Source organism: Neovison vison, chromosome 2, assembly GCF_020171115.1.
Source record: "Neovison vison isolate M4711 chromosome 2, ASM_NN_V1, whole genome shotgun sequence".
Lineage (NCBI taxonomy): Eukaryota > Metazoa > Chordata > Mammalia > Carnivora > Mustelidae > Neogale > Neogale vison.
In genome coordinates this window covers 19,104,272-19,122,269 of record NC_058092.1, presented here as the reverse complement: position 1 = coordinate 19,122,269, position 17,998 = coordinate 19,104,272, and the positions used below count along the sequence as shown (strand labels likewise).

Here is a 17,998-nt window from a genome sequence, read left to right as displayed (position 1 = left end):
CTGGCTTCACAGCGGGGACAGGGTCGGGCAGTCCACACAGGACCTCTTGCTCAGAACTCCACACTTGCTTTAACACTCTGCCGTTGCCCTCTTTAATGTGTGTGTGTCTAAATTAACAAGGGGCCCTGCAGTTTTCAGTTTGCACTAGATCCTGCAAATTACATAGCTGTCTTAGCCAGGGACCTCAGCGGTCCACCCTGATCCTTACCATATTTCAAATGACGAGGGCTGACTTCCAGGTCCAGCCTTCTTTCCAGGATGGCAAATTGTTGTTTAATCATTGATTCTCCTGAGTTGCAGGAGCATGTGACTCTTGATCTCAAGGCAGATCTTGCAGATCACCCTTTCCTGGGGGTGTTAGATGCTGCCTTGGTGATCCATCCAGATCACCTCTACCCTCCCAGCGAACCCACCTTCCAGCTGTGCCGGCTTCACACAGCTGCCCCCTTCTCTGGAAAATTGCACTTACAACAGGGAGCCCATAGGCCCTAACCTGGGAATTTACTCCACCTCCCAAGTCAATGACTGACTGACACAGAGTACCAAAGACAGGTTGTACTCTGTGGTGAGGCTTATGTTCCAGAACCCTTCCCCCGTGATCATGCCCAGGCTAGGATTTGAGACTCTATTCCTGCTTAGCATCTTTCCTTCCCCCATTCTTCATTACTCCTTCATTACTCCTTTCTTTTAACTAAAAAAAAAAAAAAAAAAAAAAAAATTAAGGCTTTTTAAAAAGAGATTTTATTTTTTTTAAGTAAGTTTTATACCCAACATGGGTCTTGAACTCACAACCTTGAGATCAAGAGTCACATGCTCCTGCAACTGAGCCAGCTAGGTTCCCCTTTTTCACCTCTTCTTATACAGGTTTTTTCCTGAAGCGTACTCCCTTAAAAAAAATTAAAAATTACCTAAGGCCTACCTTAGGCTCTGTTTCTAAGAAATGGGTAATTAACTTCAGAATCTTTCTCATCAGATTCTAAAAACAGTACCAAGTTCTACTACTAGGTCTATCACAAACTTACTTTAAGAACATCACTTGAGAAAAGAAGGGCCATCTGTACCCCAATGTTTATAGCAGCAATGGCCATGGTCGCCAAACTCTGGAAAGAACCAAGATGCCCTTCAATGGACGAATGGATAAGGAAGATGTGGTCCATATACACTATGGAGTATTATGCCTCCATCAGAAAGGACGAATACCCAACTTTTGTAGCAACATGGACGGGACTGGAAGAGATTATGCTGAGTGAAATAAGTCAAGCAGAGAGAGTCAATTATCGTATGGTTTCACTTATTTGTGGAGCATAACAAATAGCATGGAGGACATGGGGAGTTAGAAAGGAGAAGGGAGTTGGGGGAAATTGGAAGGGGAGGTGAACCATGAGAGACTATGGACTCTGAAAAACAATCTGAGGGTTTTGAAGGGGCGGGGGGGTGTGGGAGGTCAGGGTACTAGGTGGTGGGTATTATCGAGGGCACGGATTGCATGGAGCACTGGGTGTGGTGCAAAAATAATGAATACTGTTATGCTGAAAATAAAAAATAAATTAAAAAAAAAAAGAACATCACTTGAGTCCTCTAAGTGACAGAAGATAGTCCCCAAAGGCATTTCAGTCAGGTACCCTTGCCCATCTGCCAAGCCAACCCCACAGAGGAGTCAGACAGACCAAGGATAGAACTGACCAATATCCCATTGAAAGGAAAGACACTTAGAACCAGCCTAGTCTCCAATTTTATTATAGGACGTGTGAGGAGGGGAGGGAAGTGACAGGTGGCAGGAGTGAGCTGGGGGCCCTCCCCTACCATAAACTTCAAGATACAGTTGTGTTGGGGGTAGGGGTGGGGGTGTATCAGGAAGAGGCTTGAGATGAAGATCAAAAAGCCAAGGCAATCAGTGCCTTACATGGGACAAGGATTGCTCAGTGTGCGGCGGGCCCTCCTGGACCCGCACGATGGAAAGAGCCTACTGGGCGGCGAGGCTGAGTCTCTGCTGACACTGGGTGGCTCATGGGGCTGGTTATGCCACCCAGGCCTGGAAGCTGGGAGACGGGCTCCGGTGCCCCCCTCGCTGTAAGGGGCATGGGAGCACTGCCTCCCGGAAGGACACAACTTGGTTGAGCTTGCTGGCTCCTGCCTCTTCGGGTCTGGAGATCAGAGAGCATTAAATGAGAAAACATGAGTCATGTTAACAGAGTGCCCCCGCTGGAGAAGGCTCGGAATGGACACTTCAGGGGCAGACGGGAGAACTCAGCGGAGGGCAGGCCTGGGAGTGTGTCTGAGATGTCTGCCTTCCTCTTCCAGGTTTAAGAGTGAGCCTCTGTGGGGGCACGCGCTGGGGAGAGGCATGGCTCCAAGGCTTTAATGAAAGCCCAAGGAGCACTCATGGGCCTGAATGGGGGACAAGGATAGAGTTGGGGTTACATTGGCCTTTTTTTAAAAAGCTGGAAGAAAAGGAAGAGAGGACTGTTTCTTCCTGGAGGTGCAGCTGCAAAGACATCAAGCTGGACCCATCTAGGATTTCAGATCCAGCCATCATGGAGCTGCTGCTGTGGGAAGACACGGCCCCCTTCTTTCTCCTCAGCATTGGGGTTATCAAAAATACCTACAAACTGTGAGAAACTTCACATAAAAACACTTTTCTGCACGTATAAAAAAGACTGGCTGTGGTCAGTTGGTTGGGATGTAGACCAAGTCCTTAAGAGAGGCCAAGGAGGGTCAGTGGCCACTCGGTGGTGGGCAAGCTGGTCTGGGCTGGTCTGGGCTGCCCCGACAGCTGGGGCAGCACCAGCTGGGGTGGGGGTGGGCTGGGCTGTGTTCTTTGGCTGAGCTATACTTCTGTGGAGCCAGGGTCTGAGGGGCGGGATGCGGGCTCCATTGTCCCACTGTGACCCTTGCTGGGGCAGGTACTTGGGGGTGCCTTGGCCCTGGGCCTCAGGAACCCCTCAGTGGCCTCCCTTGCTAAGAGCAGAAGCTTACTTCATAGTGACCCTCTCCAGACAGCCGGCCTCCAGCAAGTCCCAAAGTAGGGGCTGGGGTCCTATCATTAGGTTGGATTGAGCGTGTGGGGAGCTGAGGTCCTGGGTACAGCGGATTTTCCTTCTGAAGGATGGCTTTGCCCTGAACCTCCAGAAGGCTGTCTCCAGCTGAAACTCACCCCACCGGGGGACACCAGGCAGAGGAAGACAGCCAGGAAGGAGGCTCCAAACAAGAGTGCTTCCTGGGCAAACTTTCCTTAGCCCCCAGTCCAGGGTCCCCTGATGTTTCTTCTGGGAGGTGGGGGCTGTAAGGAGAGAGAGGTGGCCCAGTCTTCCGAGCACCACTCCTCCCTGATCTTCACCCCACAAGGACCTGGACTATGTGCCTAAGGGGGTGAGGTCCAGGGAGATGACCCAAGGCCCTGCTTCCGGTATCCTGAGCAGCTTCCGGAACCATGAGGGTAGTAAAGGGCTAATGGTGGCATCTGGAGCCAGAGGCTCACCCGTCCAGTCAGCCCAGGCGCACCCCCCGTCTCCCCCTCATTGACCTCAGGTCCCATGGGCAGCCTGGGAGTGGCAGGGGTGGGAGTGCGAGGACCACGGCTCCGGGCCTGAGGGACCTGGCTTCAGCACTGGAAGCCTTTCCATCAGCTCCCGGCTCTCCTGCCTGGTCTCCCACGGCCTGAGGGCGCACTAGGGCTGGAGGAGGGGCAGGCCACGCCGAAGGCCCTCCTTCAGGAACTGCATATAGGTGGCCGTGGACGGGTCTTCAAAGGTGGACGAGAAGCTGAAGACGTTGTTCTCAACATCCTCGGGCTTCATGGAGGTGATGTCCAAGAAGTAGTTGGCATTAATGTGGTGGACCTGGGAGAGGGGCTGGGTGAGGAGAGCGAGGGTCTGGCCCTTCCCCCCTCCCATATCTGGGCACACAAGCTCTGCAAGTCTGCAAGCTCCCCCACACCCCATCTACTGCCGAGAACCCAACACCTCTCCCCTTCCCCCACCCCGCCCCCCACCCCCTCTTCTCCTCTGCTCCTGTGACCCTGAACTCCACACTCCCTTCCGCCAAAATTCCCCTGCTCTGTGTGTGTGCTTCCCCCGCTGCCTCTCACCCTGGCTGGCCAGCTCCTTAAGGGCAGGTGCCTGGCACACGAGCCAAGAAACAAGTGGACAAGCGGGACAGCGCAGTCCCCAGGCTGGGTTCTGTCCGGCCCGGCTCCATGATGCCGGGGCTCTGCCAGGGCCGGGGCCCACCAGGCTGAGCGCCAGTGAGCCAGTGGCCCTCTTCCCGGCCAGCCTCAACTCTTGCTCCCCCTGTTGAGAGCCTGGGGAAGCTGATGACCCTCCCACAGCCTTCAGTCCCACACTAACTGTCCCTAGGGACTCAAAGGGTAAGGGGCAGGAGACTCTGAGGCTCACATGCAGGCCCGGTTTCAAAACCAGCTACACTTCTTAAACGTTCAACTTCCACCAAGTCTCTGGACCTTCTTGAGCCTCAGTTTCCTTGTTTGTAAAATGGGCACCCATGATCGTTCCTCTCCCAAAGCGGCGTGAGACCCCCGTGAGAGGCTGTGTGTGAGAGCTTGTCGGGCCTCTGGGGAGAGGTAGGGTCTTGCGGCTTGGCTCGGCCTGGGGCCACTTGGTCCTCTCTGCTTGTCACGAGGCCTGGCCCCTCTGTCCTTCCATCCCAGAGCTGGCCACAGTGGTCCAGGGTGAGCTTTCCCTCCCATGCCACATTCCTATCCATTCTGCTGCTAGCCTGTGCTCCTGGCTTCCCAGTCCCCAAAGGGCTGTCGAGGTCCCCCTTCTCGTGGGAGTGTCTCAACCCCTGTATGGGGCAGGCAGAGTGGGTGTGACATTTCCTATTTTACAGGTGGGCACAAGGGAGGCTCAGACCGGCTAGGAGAACAGCAGGAAGTGGGGGAGCCAGCCAGGAAGCCTGAGGTCTCTAAGTCCGTGTCCCTGGCTGGCTTGCGGCTTCCCCCGCCCCACGTGGCCTGGCCCGACTGGAGGAAGGTACCAGGGGCGGCCTACCACGGTGCCGTTGGGCAGACAGATCATCATTTCCACGGGGAAGCTGTACTTCTCCAGGTGCAGGTCAGCTAGCTTCTTGTGGGATGGGTTCTCCTGGCTGTCCTGTGGGGACACATGGCACACTCCTGATGCCTCCGCTGCGGGCCCTGTCCCCGGGGCTCCCGTGGGGCTGTTCCCACCCCCCTGCCACTGACCTGCAGGTCTTCCAGCTCCCTCACCAGGGACCAAGTGCTGATGAAGCTCTCGTTGAGGAGGGCGATGATGGGCGAACTTTCCAGGACAGTCTCCCGGAGAGTCCGCCCTGAACCTTTTCAGGGGAACAGCAAGGCCAGAAGGGTGAGGCCATCCCATGTGCCTTACTGGGTTTTCCAGCAGCAGCAACACTCATGGGTTGTAGGGCTGTCCCAGTAAAGTAACAGATTCAAAGAGCCTGCCGCAGGGTAGGTGCTAAGTAGAGGGTCGCTGTGATTACAGTCAGCGACATTGGGGCGTCCTGGGCTGCGATGGGGGTGGGGGGGGGACTGAGGGGAGGCAGACAGACGGACAGCAGCCTCAGCCCAGGGACCTGCAGACAATGACAGCTTCTTAAATTCACTAAATTCAACTAGCCTCTGCATAGGTTATTCTATCTAAAACTCCTTTCCTCCTGCCTCTTGATAAACTTCTACTCCTCCTCCGAAATCTCAGCTATGATCACCGTCTCTGAGACGCCTCCCCGGTCTTGTGCCACCCTGGACCTTGCCCTGTGTGATGCTCACCACGCTTGTCCTCATTCGACACCCATCTTCTACACACATGGCTCCCCAAGGACAGGGACCACTTCTGACATGACTCTCAGCACAGAATCTTGTGATGGGCCTGGCACAGGGGGTGCATCTTCTGAATAAGTGAACGTATGGCCAGCCTCTGGCACTGTTTTCTCTCTTATTTGTGTGCAACACTTCATGGAGCATAGGTGCTCTTGTGCCCATTTATACAACTCTGGGGGGTAAGCGTATTAGTGCTAGAAAACTAAGGCTCAGGGTGGGGAAACCACTCGGCCAAGGTCTCTGCGCTGCAGATGGCTGAGTGGGGCTCTTCCTACTATGAACGGCCGCATCTTCTGAGCTCGGCGCAGAAAACCCCCACACCCCTGCCCTGTGAGTCCCCAAGGCCCCCATGCCCTAATGGGACAGCCCCATTGGTCTCGGAGCCTCCTGCATCCCACAAGGTGTGCTGTCTCCCCCACTCTCTCAGCCTGGCGGGGTCTCCCTCACCTCAGCAGGACTGGTCATCCAGGGCCCCCCACAGCAGAATGGAGTGCACCAGCTTGTTCTTGGCCTTGGCTTGGTCGAAGGCCTCGGTGAATGGCAGATAGGTGACCTGGGGCCAAAGGGAGACACAGAGAAGCTACTGCGGGCAGCTAGGTTCCTCCTCAGGAGCTGTGGGACGTGTGTGTTTGTGGTGTGAGTGTGTAACTGTGCATGCTACAAACTCTGTGTGTGTGTGTGTGTGTGTGCATGTGTGTGTGAAAGTGAGAGAGAGAGAAACGGGCTGGGCCAGGGGATGCCTCCTGGCAAGTTTGGAATGGCGAAAAAGAGACGCCACTGGTACAGGCTGGGCCAGGCAGGGCGGTGGTCTCAGCAGCAAACCCTGTACCCAGCCTGGAATGGGGTGCCCCCCCACTGTTCCCCCAGCTCCGGCCACACGGAGCTCGCCCCTGGCCCTCACTCCCATCCAGGCCCACCTTCTTGAAGGGGTACATGGCCACCTCCAGGCGCCGGGCGGCCTCCTCCCAGCTCAGCTCCTGCTGCCACTTGATCTCCTCAAACACAAACTGGAGGGGCTCCCCTGAGGGCAGCCGGCTGTCGATCATGTTGCCGTCCTCGTCCAGGATCATGGAGGGCACGGACGGGCCCAGGGCCTCCAGCTCCATCTAGGTCCCGGATCAGGAGAGGGTGCCATCAGTGAGGGTATCTCAGAGATGGGCAGGAATCCTTGACGGACCCTCAAAGATACCCCACTTAAGGCAAAAGTGGAGGAACTGAGGCCCAGGGCAGGCCCGCCGCCGGGCTGCAGTGAGTCTGGGACAGATTCAGGGTCTGTCCAGGGCTCCTTCAACGGCATGAAGCCACATGAGGGCTGATGGCAGCTGCTGGCTTTTCTGTGCCAACATGTAGATCAGGTAGAGTCCCAGAAACCTGCTTTGGGGCCAGCTGGCCTCAGCCCAGCAGGAGCTCTATCCTTTACCCGGACTGCCTGTGGCCCCCAGCCCTGCGGACCTGGGTCAGGGCCCTTTGTGTGCTCACCTGGGGGATGTAGCCAATGTCCACCTCCATGTTGCTGCTCTCACTGGCCCCATACAGCCACTCCATGTCCACGTTCAGAGACCTGGCAGGGAGGTGGGGAGGGTGAAGAACACCTTCATCACCAAAGGCCACGTCAACCTTCTCTGAGAGCTCACAACCCTCCCCATTTTACAGATGAGAACACTGAGGCTTGGTAAGATGAACCCAAGGTCTTGGGGCCACTGGGACTCGGACCGCAGAGCCTGGGCCCTCTTCTGTCCCTGGGCTGCCTCTTTGGAAGCACAGCAGCCACACCACGCTCAGCGGGCCCAGCCCCTTAAAGTTCACAAAGGGCTTTCACAGCCGTGTCTCACATGCTGCCCATGGCTTTTTGAAGTGGAAACATCATCAGTGTCTCCCCTAGGACACAGAGAGGGTCAGGCATGAGAGCCTGGCGCCTGCCTCCCTGAGCTGGCCTCCCGGGCTGAAGTCTGGCCCCACCACATGCCGTCTGCAGATTGGCCACATGAGGGCGCCCCAGGACCGACAGCCGACATCCTGGGGTGGGGGGTGAGCAGGTGCAGGAGGAGGAGGGCAGCCGCGTGGTCCTGGAGACAGGCTCAGGAGCAGCCAGTCCTGGGGCTGGTCATTTGCCCCTGCTCTATTTCATCAAAACAGAACCCCCACCTCCACTCCTGGGGTGCAGGCAGATGTGCTCGGGGCTGAGCCTGTGCAGTCGAGGTGGGGAGGGGGACTGCTTGCTGAGGAAGGGTAAGGAAACAACTCCTGCTCCTGGGAGCAACTTTCTCTTCCCAGGCTCTGCCAACAATCCCTTCATTCGTGCCCAGGAGCCATTCTCCTATCTAGCAGATGAGGAAACAGGCCCAGAGAAGGCCAGGGCCCTGCCCACAGCCATGCCACGGTGGAGACTTAACTTTGGGGCTCTCAGCTCCCAGCCAAGCTCTTGTCCCTGTCCTGGGTCACTCAGACCGACTAGGCAGCCACTTGCTATCAGGGAGGAATCTGGAAAGACATGAAGCCAGGCCTTCTGGTCCCATGCTCCCCGAACAAGAGGCTAATCCTAAGCCGGCGGGGCACGCAGGCAGGTGGCTGGCATGGAGCCCTCCTGAAAGGCCCTTCCCTCCACCCCCCGGGGCCTGTGGGAGCAACTGCAGGCAGTCAGGGCCTGCCCCCAGGACCACATGCACTGCTCCCATTGCCTGGCTAAACCCTCCTCACCCCCCTCTCCTGTGCCATCCAGGTCTCTACTTCCATGTCTCTTCCTCTGGGAAGGCTTCCTGGACTCTAGTCCCTGCCCAGCTGCCAGCACTCAGGGGCTGTGCACAGGCTATGGTCATGGGTCTGTGGGAGGTCTGTCACCAGTGTGAGGGTGTTAGGCTCCTGCTTGGGGGACATTCTGCTGCACTGGGTCCCAGGCACAGAGCTGACCATCCAGGCCATCCAGGCCATCCAGGCCAACTGGGACATGGTTGCCAGAGGATGGAATGACCCACCTCCCCTCGCCTCAAGCTGCCTGCTCCTGGGTCAGCTCTAGGCCCCTTCCAAGAGATGTGCCTCTGGGAAGCAAAGGGAGGGAAGAGACGGAGGGGGCCTCTGGGCCCCTGCACCTGAGCTCCTGGAGCTGGGAGAGGGAGAGAGTGGGGCCAACTACAGTGGGGTGCAGGGCTGGTTTGGGGCCAAGGCTCCCACCTGTGGTTGGGCACGAAGAGCCGGAAGTCCCGGATGTGAGTGGCATCTTTGGAGAGAATGATGTGGCCAGTGAACTGGCCAGGTGAGAACCAGAAGGGGAAGTCAGGCGGCTCGCTGAGCTGGAACTCGGCGTGGATCCTGGGGGTAAAGGAGCCTGGCTGGGAGCAGCCCCTGCTGAGCCACGGCCCACCCTGCTGCTTAGGTGCCCAAGCTGGGGAGCCCTTGGCCAGACTCTCCAGGGGAGGACGGGGCTGGGCAGGGGAGGAGGGAGAATGTGTGGGGCAGGGAGAAGCCACGAGGCCTTCCAAGCGCTGCCCATCCTCAGGGACCGGGTCACACGCAGCCTTCCCCACCGGCCTCGCTTGACCAGCCCTCCTCTGAGCCCTCACAGCTCCCGGGCTGTGTGCGTGCCAGCGTCACAGCTCCTACATGCCCCCTTCTGGGTGGAAAACAATTAGGGCTGCCAGCCTCCTGCTAAGCATGTCCCAAGCTTTACCCTGCCCCCAGGAGGAGGCCACCCCCCCAATCCACAGATGAGGAAACCGAGGCCCAGAGAGCCAACTCGGCTTGCCCAAGGCCAGAGGGTGGGACGTGGTAGCCCTGGGGGCTTCTGGACGGGGCCTGCCCTCACGGGGCCCTGCCCTTCCATGCTTCGCTGGGGTCCCCAGCCTGGCTGAGAGGCCTGGAGGGGTGTCCAAGGGCTACACACCGGAACATCACAGTGTAATAGAAGTCGCTGATGGCCGTCAGGCAGGCCACGGCCCCCTGAGGGGCAAAGCGCGTCTTCACGAAGGGCCGCGGGTGGAACATGCTCAGGAGCCGGTGGATGATGACCTGGGGGGCGGGGGGTGCAGTGAAGACCCGTGTCAGCTCACTGGGTCCGGATCCCCCAGGAGCGCTCTGGGCCTGCAGGCCGGGGGCCCTGAGAGGGGGCTGGGGTCTAGGCGCTGAGACGGTGCGGGGCAGAGGCAGAGGGGGTCATGCCTGGCTGGGGCTGCAGCGTTGGGGGAACCACCCCCCACCCCCACCAGGGCTCACCGTGGGCGGCCCTCACCTCTTTGCCTTTGGGCGGCGGTGGGTAGAAGCGGTTGTTGGACAAGTAGCCCGTGAAGACACTCAGCTCGCTGGGGACGATCCACCAGGGCTCCCCAAGCTCCACCTGGCCCTGGGGGGGCAGGAAGGGCCGGAAGTGGCGGGCGGCGAACACCGCGCTTGGCAAGGCTGCAGTCGTCCAGTTGCGGAGGCCGGACAGGGCCAGGCGGGAGACCTGGGGCGGGGGAAAAGCCAGAGCTCTGGGGTGCCGAGAACCACAACGGGGGGGTGGTCCCCACTCCATGCATGCGGGCGGTCTCCCTGGAGCCCTGAACCAGCCCACAAGTGAAGGAAGGCGTGAGACCCAGGGATGCTTTTGTCCTAGGGATGGCCAGAGGCCGGGCACTATCCTGCCAGAGCCCAGGCTCCCCTCAGCTCCCCGGCCCCCCAGTAGCACCCCCTTGGCTGCCTCAGGCACAGCCCAGACCAGAGCGATGGGGCCAGCTGGGACTGGCGCAGGGGGAGGCACGGGAGGCGGAGGCTCTGTGCAGGGGTCCTGCCGGCCTCTTCCCTCCCTCGTCAAGCCCAGTCCCACGGTTCCAGGCCTCACGGACACATGGTCCTGCCTCCTGCCTCTGTGCCAGCTGGCCTGAGTGCCACCGCCTGTCACCCCCTCCACAGCCTTGCCTTCTCCCTGGCCTTCTCTCCAAGTCTCCTCCTGGGGCTCATGTCCCACTGAGGAGGCTTTGGAGAGAAGTCTGAGGAGTGAGGTGGACACCACCTTTTGGGGGAAATCTGTGGGGTAAGGAGCAGGATGCACCTGCCGAGAAGGGGAAGGAAGGTCTCCCCTGGAGAGTCCCCTGTACCACGCGGCCGGGCACCTGGCATGCCCGGTGTTCCTCAGCTGTTTCCCTGTCAGGAAGGCCCCGTCACCATCGGGGGAGCTGAAGCGCAGGACAGGCCCATCTGTCCCCACCTCTGGGCCACCAAGGCAGGTCCCAGGGCACATCCTAAGCTGGCAGCTGCCCCTTCAGCGCCCTCCCCGCCACAGGCAGGATGTCGGCGGGGGCGGTGGAGGCGTCGGCTGGGAGGGCAGCATGTTCTGGGCCCCTTCAGGGGTGCTCCGCCATCAGGGAGCTGCCAGGTGTCCGAGAGAATCAGGCTCCCTCTCCCTTCCCCGCCTTCACGGTGGTGGGGGGCCAGGCCCACCAGGAGGAGGGAGGTCCTCGGAGCTACCCCCAAGAAGACTGAGCAGGCGGGGGGTCTCCAAGCTGGGCAGGCTGTGCTGCACCAGGGGGAGCCGCCTTACCCATGGGGTCCTGCCACCCTGCAGGGGAGCTGCCCACAAAGGGGGGCTGCGCTCTATGGAGAGCTGCTCCTGACCCATCTTCCCTCCAAGTGCAGCTGTGCCCTGGCACCCAACCAGTCCCGCCCTGTCCTCACGGCTCTGGCGGGGGTGGGGGGGACTCATCTATTCGGACAACTTCTACCACCAAGTCTCCCTGCCAGCCTTCCCTCCCCAGATGCTCCGTGGGAGACCAAACCTGTGTTTCCAACCTCACTTACTGGACTGTCCCCCTGGACAGCCCCAGGCGCCTCGACTTCAGTGTGTCCAGACTGAGCTCATTCGTTCCCCACCAGACCCATTCCCTCCTCTGGTCCCCATGGGGCAAATGGCCCACCTTGTGCTTGGTCACCATCCAGAAGCTTGAGTTCCCCCTCCACTTCCCTCCCCTGCTTTCCATTAGTAGCCATGCCCTGTCTTCCTTCCTTTGCCAGCATCCTCTAGGCTGTCCTAGGAATCACCACTGCCTCCCCAGACTGCCTCCTCCTCCCCCCTCCCCCGAGAACCAGTCTTCTCGCCCCCATTTCTCCCCAGGCTGCGGAGCATCCGAGCAGCTATCTAACGAGGGAGCCCTCCTATTTCAAAATCTGCTTTGGTAATTTGCTGCTACAGAATGAAGGCCAAAGTCACACGACGAAGGCCCTTTGCAGTCTGGCGACTTCTCGTCCAGCCCCACTGACAGGATGCCCCTGCCTGTGACCCCTGGGCTCTGGGTCCAGCCACACCAGTTCTCTGTCCGCAGGCGACTGGCCCGGCACTTCCTGCCTCCAGATCTTTGTTCTTGCCAAGGTGGCCTTTCACGGGAGACCAAAAGTGAGTAGGTGTGGGCTGGACTAAGCAGAAAAGTTGCTCCTGGCAGAGGGAACAGCATCCGAGAAGGCCCACTGCTGGAAGAAAGCCTGGACATCTGGAGGGGCTGGAACGGAGCAGGCTGAGGGGGGAGGGCGGGGAAGGCAGGCAGGGTGTCAGGGTGGCCAGGATGGGCTTGAGACCTTGGCCAGGAGGCCTCAGGTGGGGGCAGGGCCACTCAGGAGAGCTTTTGTCAGGCACCCTCCCCATCCCACGACCCCCTCCTGGGGCTGAACCTCAGGTTTGGTTCATCAGAGATCAGCATAGCACCCGTCGGGTTGTGGGGGGGGTTGCTGAGGAAGCACAGAGGTTACGAGTCACAGGCCTCACCCTCAAGAAACTCACAGCCTGGGGCGGGGGTGGGGTGGGGGCGAGACCGACTTGAGGAAAGTAATGACCCTACTTGAGGCTCCTGCTTCAATCCTGCCTCCAGGGCCTGCACTGCCTCCTCTTCTGCCTCTGCCTCCCCTGGCCCCCTCCTCCTGCCGTCTCTACCAGATGGCACTGCCTCCAGGAAGCCAGTCCCGATCTCTTCTCGGTGAGGGGCTCATGCTTATCCCTCCTGCACCAGACTGTGTCTCAAACCCCAGGGTCAGCATCACACCCATTTCTGGACCCCCCAGGGTCTGGCACACTGGGAGCACAGTGGGCAGCTAATAAAGGCAGGGAAGAGGCAAAGAGAAGCAGAGCCTCTTCTCAGGAGGTGAGAGCACGCAGATGGTCCTGTGTCTGCGGTCCCACCTGCGGGCAGCCTCCACCGCCCCCCACTCACACTCACCCCCAGGAACCCGTCTTTGCTCTTGGTCATGGACTCCGGGATCAGAGGCTGGAATCGGGCTTCTATGGTGAGCGTCTCCTCGCTGGGGTCAAGGGGCAGCTCCTCCTCTTCATAGCTGGCCGCAGGCGTTGACCCTGGGAGGCACAGTTGCTGGAGAGGGGTCCGGCCCTCCGGCTGCAGGCCCTCTTTTCTCTGCAGAAATCCACCCTCCCGCCCCCACCTGCACTGGAAAGTGATTTAAGGGAGCCAGGCAGGCTTAGAGCTGGAGTAATGGGTAATGATGACCAAAGTAACAACCAATAAGTATCACATTTTAGTTTCATAGTAGTCTCAAGAGGCAAACAATAACATCATTACCAAGACCATTTTACACAAGAAAGAGTGGAGGCTCGGAGAGGTGAAGTCACTTCCCGAAGGTCACACAGCTAGGGAGTGGGGGTGGGGTGTCAGGATTCAAACCCAGGCTTGTTTTCCTCTAAACCCACAATCAACCATGACTCTCTTCTGAGGGCATTGTGATCTCAGAGACTCCGCTTCCTTAAAGGCTCAGGATCCAGATGATCTCGGTCCTGTGAGGGACACAGCCCTTCACCAGCTGTGCGATTTGGCCAGTGGCTTGTTCCGAGGATTGGATGAGATAATCCACATGTTGTTAGCACCAGGTTTGGTAAAGAGTGAACCCATAATAAACTTGAGCTGTGTCAACTACTACCAGAGGATTCAGGGTTAGGAGGCCGTGGAGCTAGGGCTCAAACCGAATTCTTCTGACTTCACCCGGGACCCAGCTGGCTGGTTGTCCCGGTTCCCTATGTTCTATGAACTGAGTCCGAGATGAACTTGGTGCTGGCCCCACCAAGGGCAGCACCTGGGCAAGGCGGCTGCCTCTCCCAGTGGCTGGGGTCCCAGCACCAAAGAGAAGCTACTGCCTGGGGTGTGGAAAAGAGAAGGCACAGGCTGGGCCTCATCTGCTCTGCTCCAGGCCGAGGTCAGCTCCGTTCCCTGGATGATCTGGGGTAAATCCGTCAGCCCCTCTGGTTTTCCTACATGGGCAATCGAGGCCATGCTGCCCTGCATGTCCCTGTTCTGGGGGCCTCTTGAAGAGAAGAGAACCACCGAGAACAAATGAAAGCAAGGAACAGAACTGTCTTGGTGTTATTAAGCTCTGAGAGAGACAGCAACGCCATCAAGGAGGGGATGACCTTGATTTCTCAGCCCTTTTCTGGCCCAAGGTATGCCCAGTCTGAGACCTTTCAAGTGTGGAGGGAGTCCTGATGAAGGTTTAGGGAGAAAAGAAGGCTCTTTCCAAAGGGGTGACTGGTGGGAGGGAGGAGACCCAGACACCTCTAAGGGGGAAGATAGTGGCAATGCTTGTCATGGCTGCTGTCCCCGGGCAGGTCGGTGGGACAAAATGATGCTTGCCATCTTCTGGCAAACTGACTGACAGGCCACCTGGGAGCATTCAGAAAGATTCTTAAATAGGAATCATCAGAATCCTTCGGGATGCCTTTCTAAACCGTATACGCCCAGAATCCTCCTCAAACCTATTGAGTCAGAATCCTAAGGGGCTAGAGTCAGGAAGCTGTCCTTTTAGTCAGCACACCCCAACAGCTCCTCATGCAAAGCCCTTTTCTGAAGAAATCACAGTTATTTCTACATTTGTAAGCTGATGTTGCAAAACCTGCCAAAGAGCAATCTGGAAACCTCAGAGGAAGGGAACAGTTAGAATGTGCAAGCTTATTCTTCTGCCTTGCTTTTTCAAATATTTTACTCATCACAGATAATTATTAATACCCATGCCCAGCATGTTATGACCTTTTAGTATTTTTCATAAAGTTTTATTTTCTGACTTCTAAGTAACTCATCACAGACAATTCATAAAACTTTTAAGATATAAAGAAAATTAAACACACTCATAACTGTGCCAACAAGACAAGCTGCTTCTGTTTCCTACATAGATTTGAAGTTTGGGGCTTTTTATTTTATGTTTTCTTTTCCCAAAACTTGGTCCAGTTTTGTACTCCTAGCGGCCGAGGTGGTAAGGGAGGGAAAAAAAGATTTATGTGAAAAAAATTACTAGTGCCTTCGAGCCCAGCAAGCTTGTCCAACATGTCATTTTGAGGGAACTCACTCCCTCTGTCCACAAAAGAGGACAAGGAGGTGGCTGGGTAGATGTTCTATGAAGTGTTTGCAGAATAAGAGGTCAAGGCCAAGCCACGTGAGGCTGACCTGTTTACCTGCCCATCTGCCTTCACCGCCAAACTCAATGCCACTGAGAGACACTGACCCACATCTGCTCCAGCAAATTTGCATTTTTCATCTGACCCTCCTCCTCTGGCAGGGACTGGTCACTGGACCAGCAAGTGGCCAACCTACACAACCCCCACCCTGAGACACAGAAGGCCCATCACTGGCCTCTGGGGCTCACTCACCTGCGAGCAGTTGGCATCTCCTCCTTGCCTTTCCCATCTATTGACCTACTTACACCCAGCTACTCAGATAACAAGATCCCAAGTTCAAGAGATGTCATAAGACGTTGGAGAGAAATGGACACAGAGGTTGGGGTGTTGGTGATACCATGAGAGAAACATTTAATAATTTGTGAGATTATTTCAGCACCTCATCTTTAAAAAAAAAAACAACACTGATTATAACTAGATAAAAATGTTTTCACCAGGACAGGCTAGAAATCCAACACTGAAGCAAGAGTTTAATCATTAGTAATACTGGGAAGAGCTCCTTCCTGTCTACTGAGCAGCTACTGTCTACTGGTCATTCTGCACATTTTCTCTCTAATCCTCAAACCTGTGAACTGGTGCAGGACCTGGAGCCAAATGGCCCCGGTTCTAATCCCGGCTCTGCACCTCCCTGTGCCTCAGTCTCCCCAGCTGTAAACAGGGGAATTAGGACAGTAGCTATTTCCCAGGACACTTCGAAGATTAAAGAGAGAACTCACGTGAAGGGCTTCAGATCACGTCTAGAAGCTGTGAGGGGGTTAACTAGTATTTGCCCTTGAGAATGGGCTCAGGTGGTGCCGGGGCAGCTCGCCTGAACCACCAGCTGGGAAGGGTCAGAGCAGAGAGGACCCCAGGGCTGCCAGGGTCCCTCATCTCCCTCTCCAGGTGGCCCTCCTGCTCAGAGCAGACACAGTGACCAAGAAGCTGAGGGCCATGACTCAGGTGCCCTCCTCCCCAGACCCCAGCCCCTCCTGGTACCTGTCAGCTTCTCAGCAATGGGCTTGAACTCCTCGGGGCTGATGTACATATCCTGGTCTGTGTCCAAGGAGGAAAAGAGAAAGAGGCCTTCTGCCCCCAGGGCCTTCAGCGCGGACTCCTGCTTCAGAGGAAGGGGCTCCGTTGAGCACCATTTGGATACCCAGCTGGGGTCCCAAACAGATGGAGGGGCCAGTGCCCAGCACCATCTTCCTCAATCCTTCCAACACTTCCCAGTCCACCCATCCTAATGTCACCTCTGCACCCTCCGGGAGCCGCGGCCGCCTCCCGGTCCCTGCTGGGCCCTGCTTCACTCTGCTCCTTCATCCACTATCCACTAGGCCCAAGGCTATGCTAGTCTCCTTCTATCTGCCCCGTCCCCATGTCACATTCTTCCACAGTGTCCTCTCCTGTCCCCCCAGCACTGCCCCGGCCACCGCCAGACTCTCCCCGGTCCCAGCTTCACTCCTGCTGTCCAAGCCACTGCTGGGACCGCCCCTCGGGTCTGTCCCAGGCCCTGCCTCACGCTGGGCCAGTGTTCTGGCCTTTCTGCACAGCCCTCCCAAGTCGGCTCGACCCCCCTTGTCCCGCCCTTTCATGCCACCCACCCCGGCCCACCGGTCCCTACTTTCCAACCCGCCCCTTCCCCCAACCCGGCCTCCCGGTCCCCTCCCCCCTCCCTCGGAGTCCCCCCACCGCTCCCTCCGACACCCCCACCCCCTCCGGACCCCTTACCCCGCCTCCTCCCAGTGCCCCCCCTGGGACCCGACCCCCAGAGCCCAGGACCCCCGCGAGCCCCGCGCTCGCCCTTCCCACCCCGGGGCCGGACCTGCCGCGCGGCCGCCTGGGCCTCGTTGTGGCGGGCGTAGGCTCGGGCGGCGGCGGCGGCGGCGGCGGCGGCGAGCAGGGCCCCGAGCAGCGCCAGGGCGCGGGCGCGGCGGGGTGCGGGCGGCGGCGCGGCGGGGTCGGGGCCGGGCCGGGGGCCGGGCGGCTCGCGTTCACCCCGCGGGGCCCGGCCCATGGCGGCGGCGGGGCAGCGGACTGGCGGCGGCGGCGGCGGCAGCGGCGGGGCGGGGCGGCCTCCGGGCCACGGCGCGGACGCGGGCTGGGAGGTTTCCGGGGGCGCCCGGGGCGTCCGTGCGGGGGCGCCGGGGACTCCCTGCCGCCCGCCCTCCAGCCCTTCCTGCAACCCGGCTCGCAGTATGAGCGGGCCTCAGCGCCCCGTTCAGCCCCGCAGAGGCCTGGGAGGCGGCGGGGCGCGAGGAGAGGAACGGGATGGGGGGGGGGGTTGTCCGCCACCTCCGAAGCTTGCGGGGGAGGGGACTCAGGGCCACCAGGCTTCGTGTCCCCCTCTGTTGGCAGATGTGAGGGAGGCCATGGGGGGGCACCCCACCCTCCACCCTTACCCCACCTGCTTTCTAAACCGTCTTCAGTCCCCCAGAAGAATAAAAACTTGACAAAGAAAGTTCTACCCCTAGTCCATTCCCTTCAGGGTCCGGCTGGACGGCGACCACTGCACATTTGTGGGGGGCGGGGCGGCTACCTGAGGGCCACACGCAGGTGCTGCGGCCCTGAAACCCCTCACCTGAGGGGCCAGAGTGTCCTCACCTATGGGGTGGGGGGTGTCAAAAGAGGCCCTCCCTGTGGATTGTGGTGTGAAAGAAATGCCTGGGTTGATGGGGCTGCGCTGGCAGCCCCTTGGCACGGGCAAGGCCGGACTGTAACTTACCAGCTACCTCTCCTCTGCGGGAGGTGGCACCATGGCAGGAGAGATTTCTTCAGAGAACAACTCTTGGTGT

General features: G+C 58.6%; 1 protein-coding gene across 1 annotated transcript; it reads right to left on the bottom strand.

The window, feature by feature from the left end:
- Nucleotides 1–1,716: 1,716 nt before the first annotated feature.
- SELENON (selenoprotein N) lies at nt 1,717–17,220 on the bottom strand. Its single transcript, XM_044237480.1, has 12 exons — nt 17,029–17,220; nt 16,203–16,320; nt 12,991–13,124; nt 10,041–10,253; nt 9,696–9,820; nt 8,987–9,124; nt 7,298–7,379; nt 6,736–6,924; nt 6,266–6,371; nt 5,204–5,316; nt 5,010–5,111; nt 1,717–3,839 (listed from the first exon to the last, which is right to left on the bottom strand). Exons 1-12 carry the CDS (start codon nt 17,218–17,220, stop codon nt 3,669–3,671), a joined length of 1,683 nt encoding a protein of 560 aa, XP_044093415.1. The 3' UTR covers nt 1,717–3,668.
- Between the last annotated feature and the right edge of the window lie 778 nt (nt 17,221–17,998).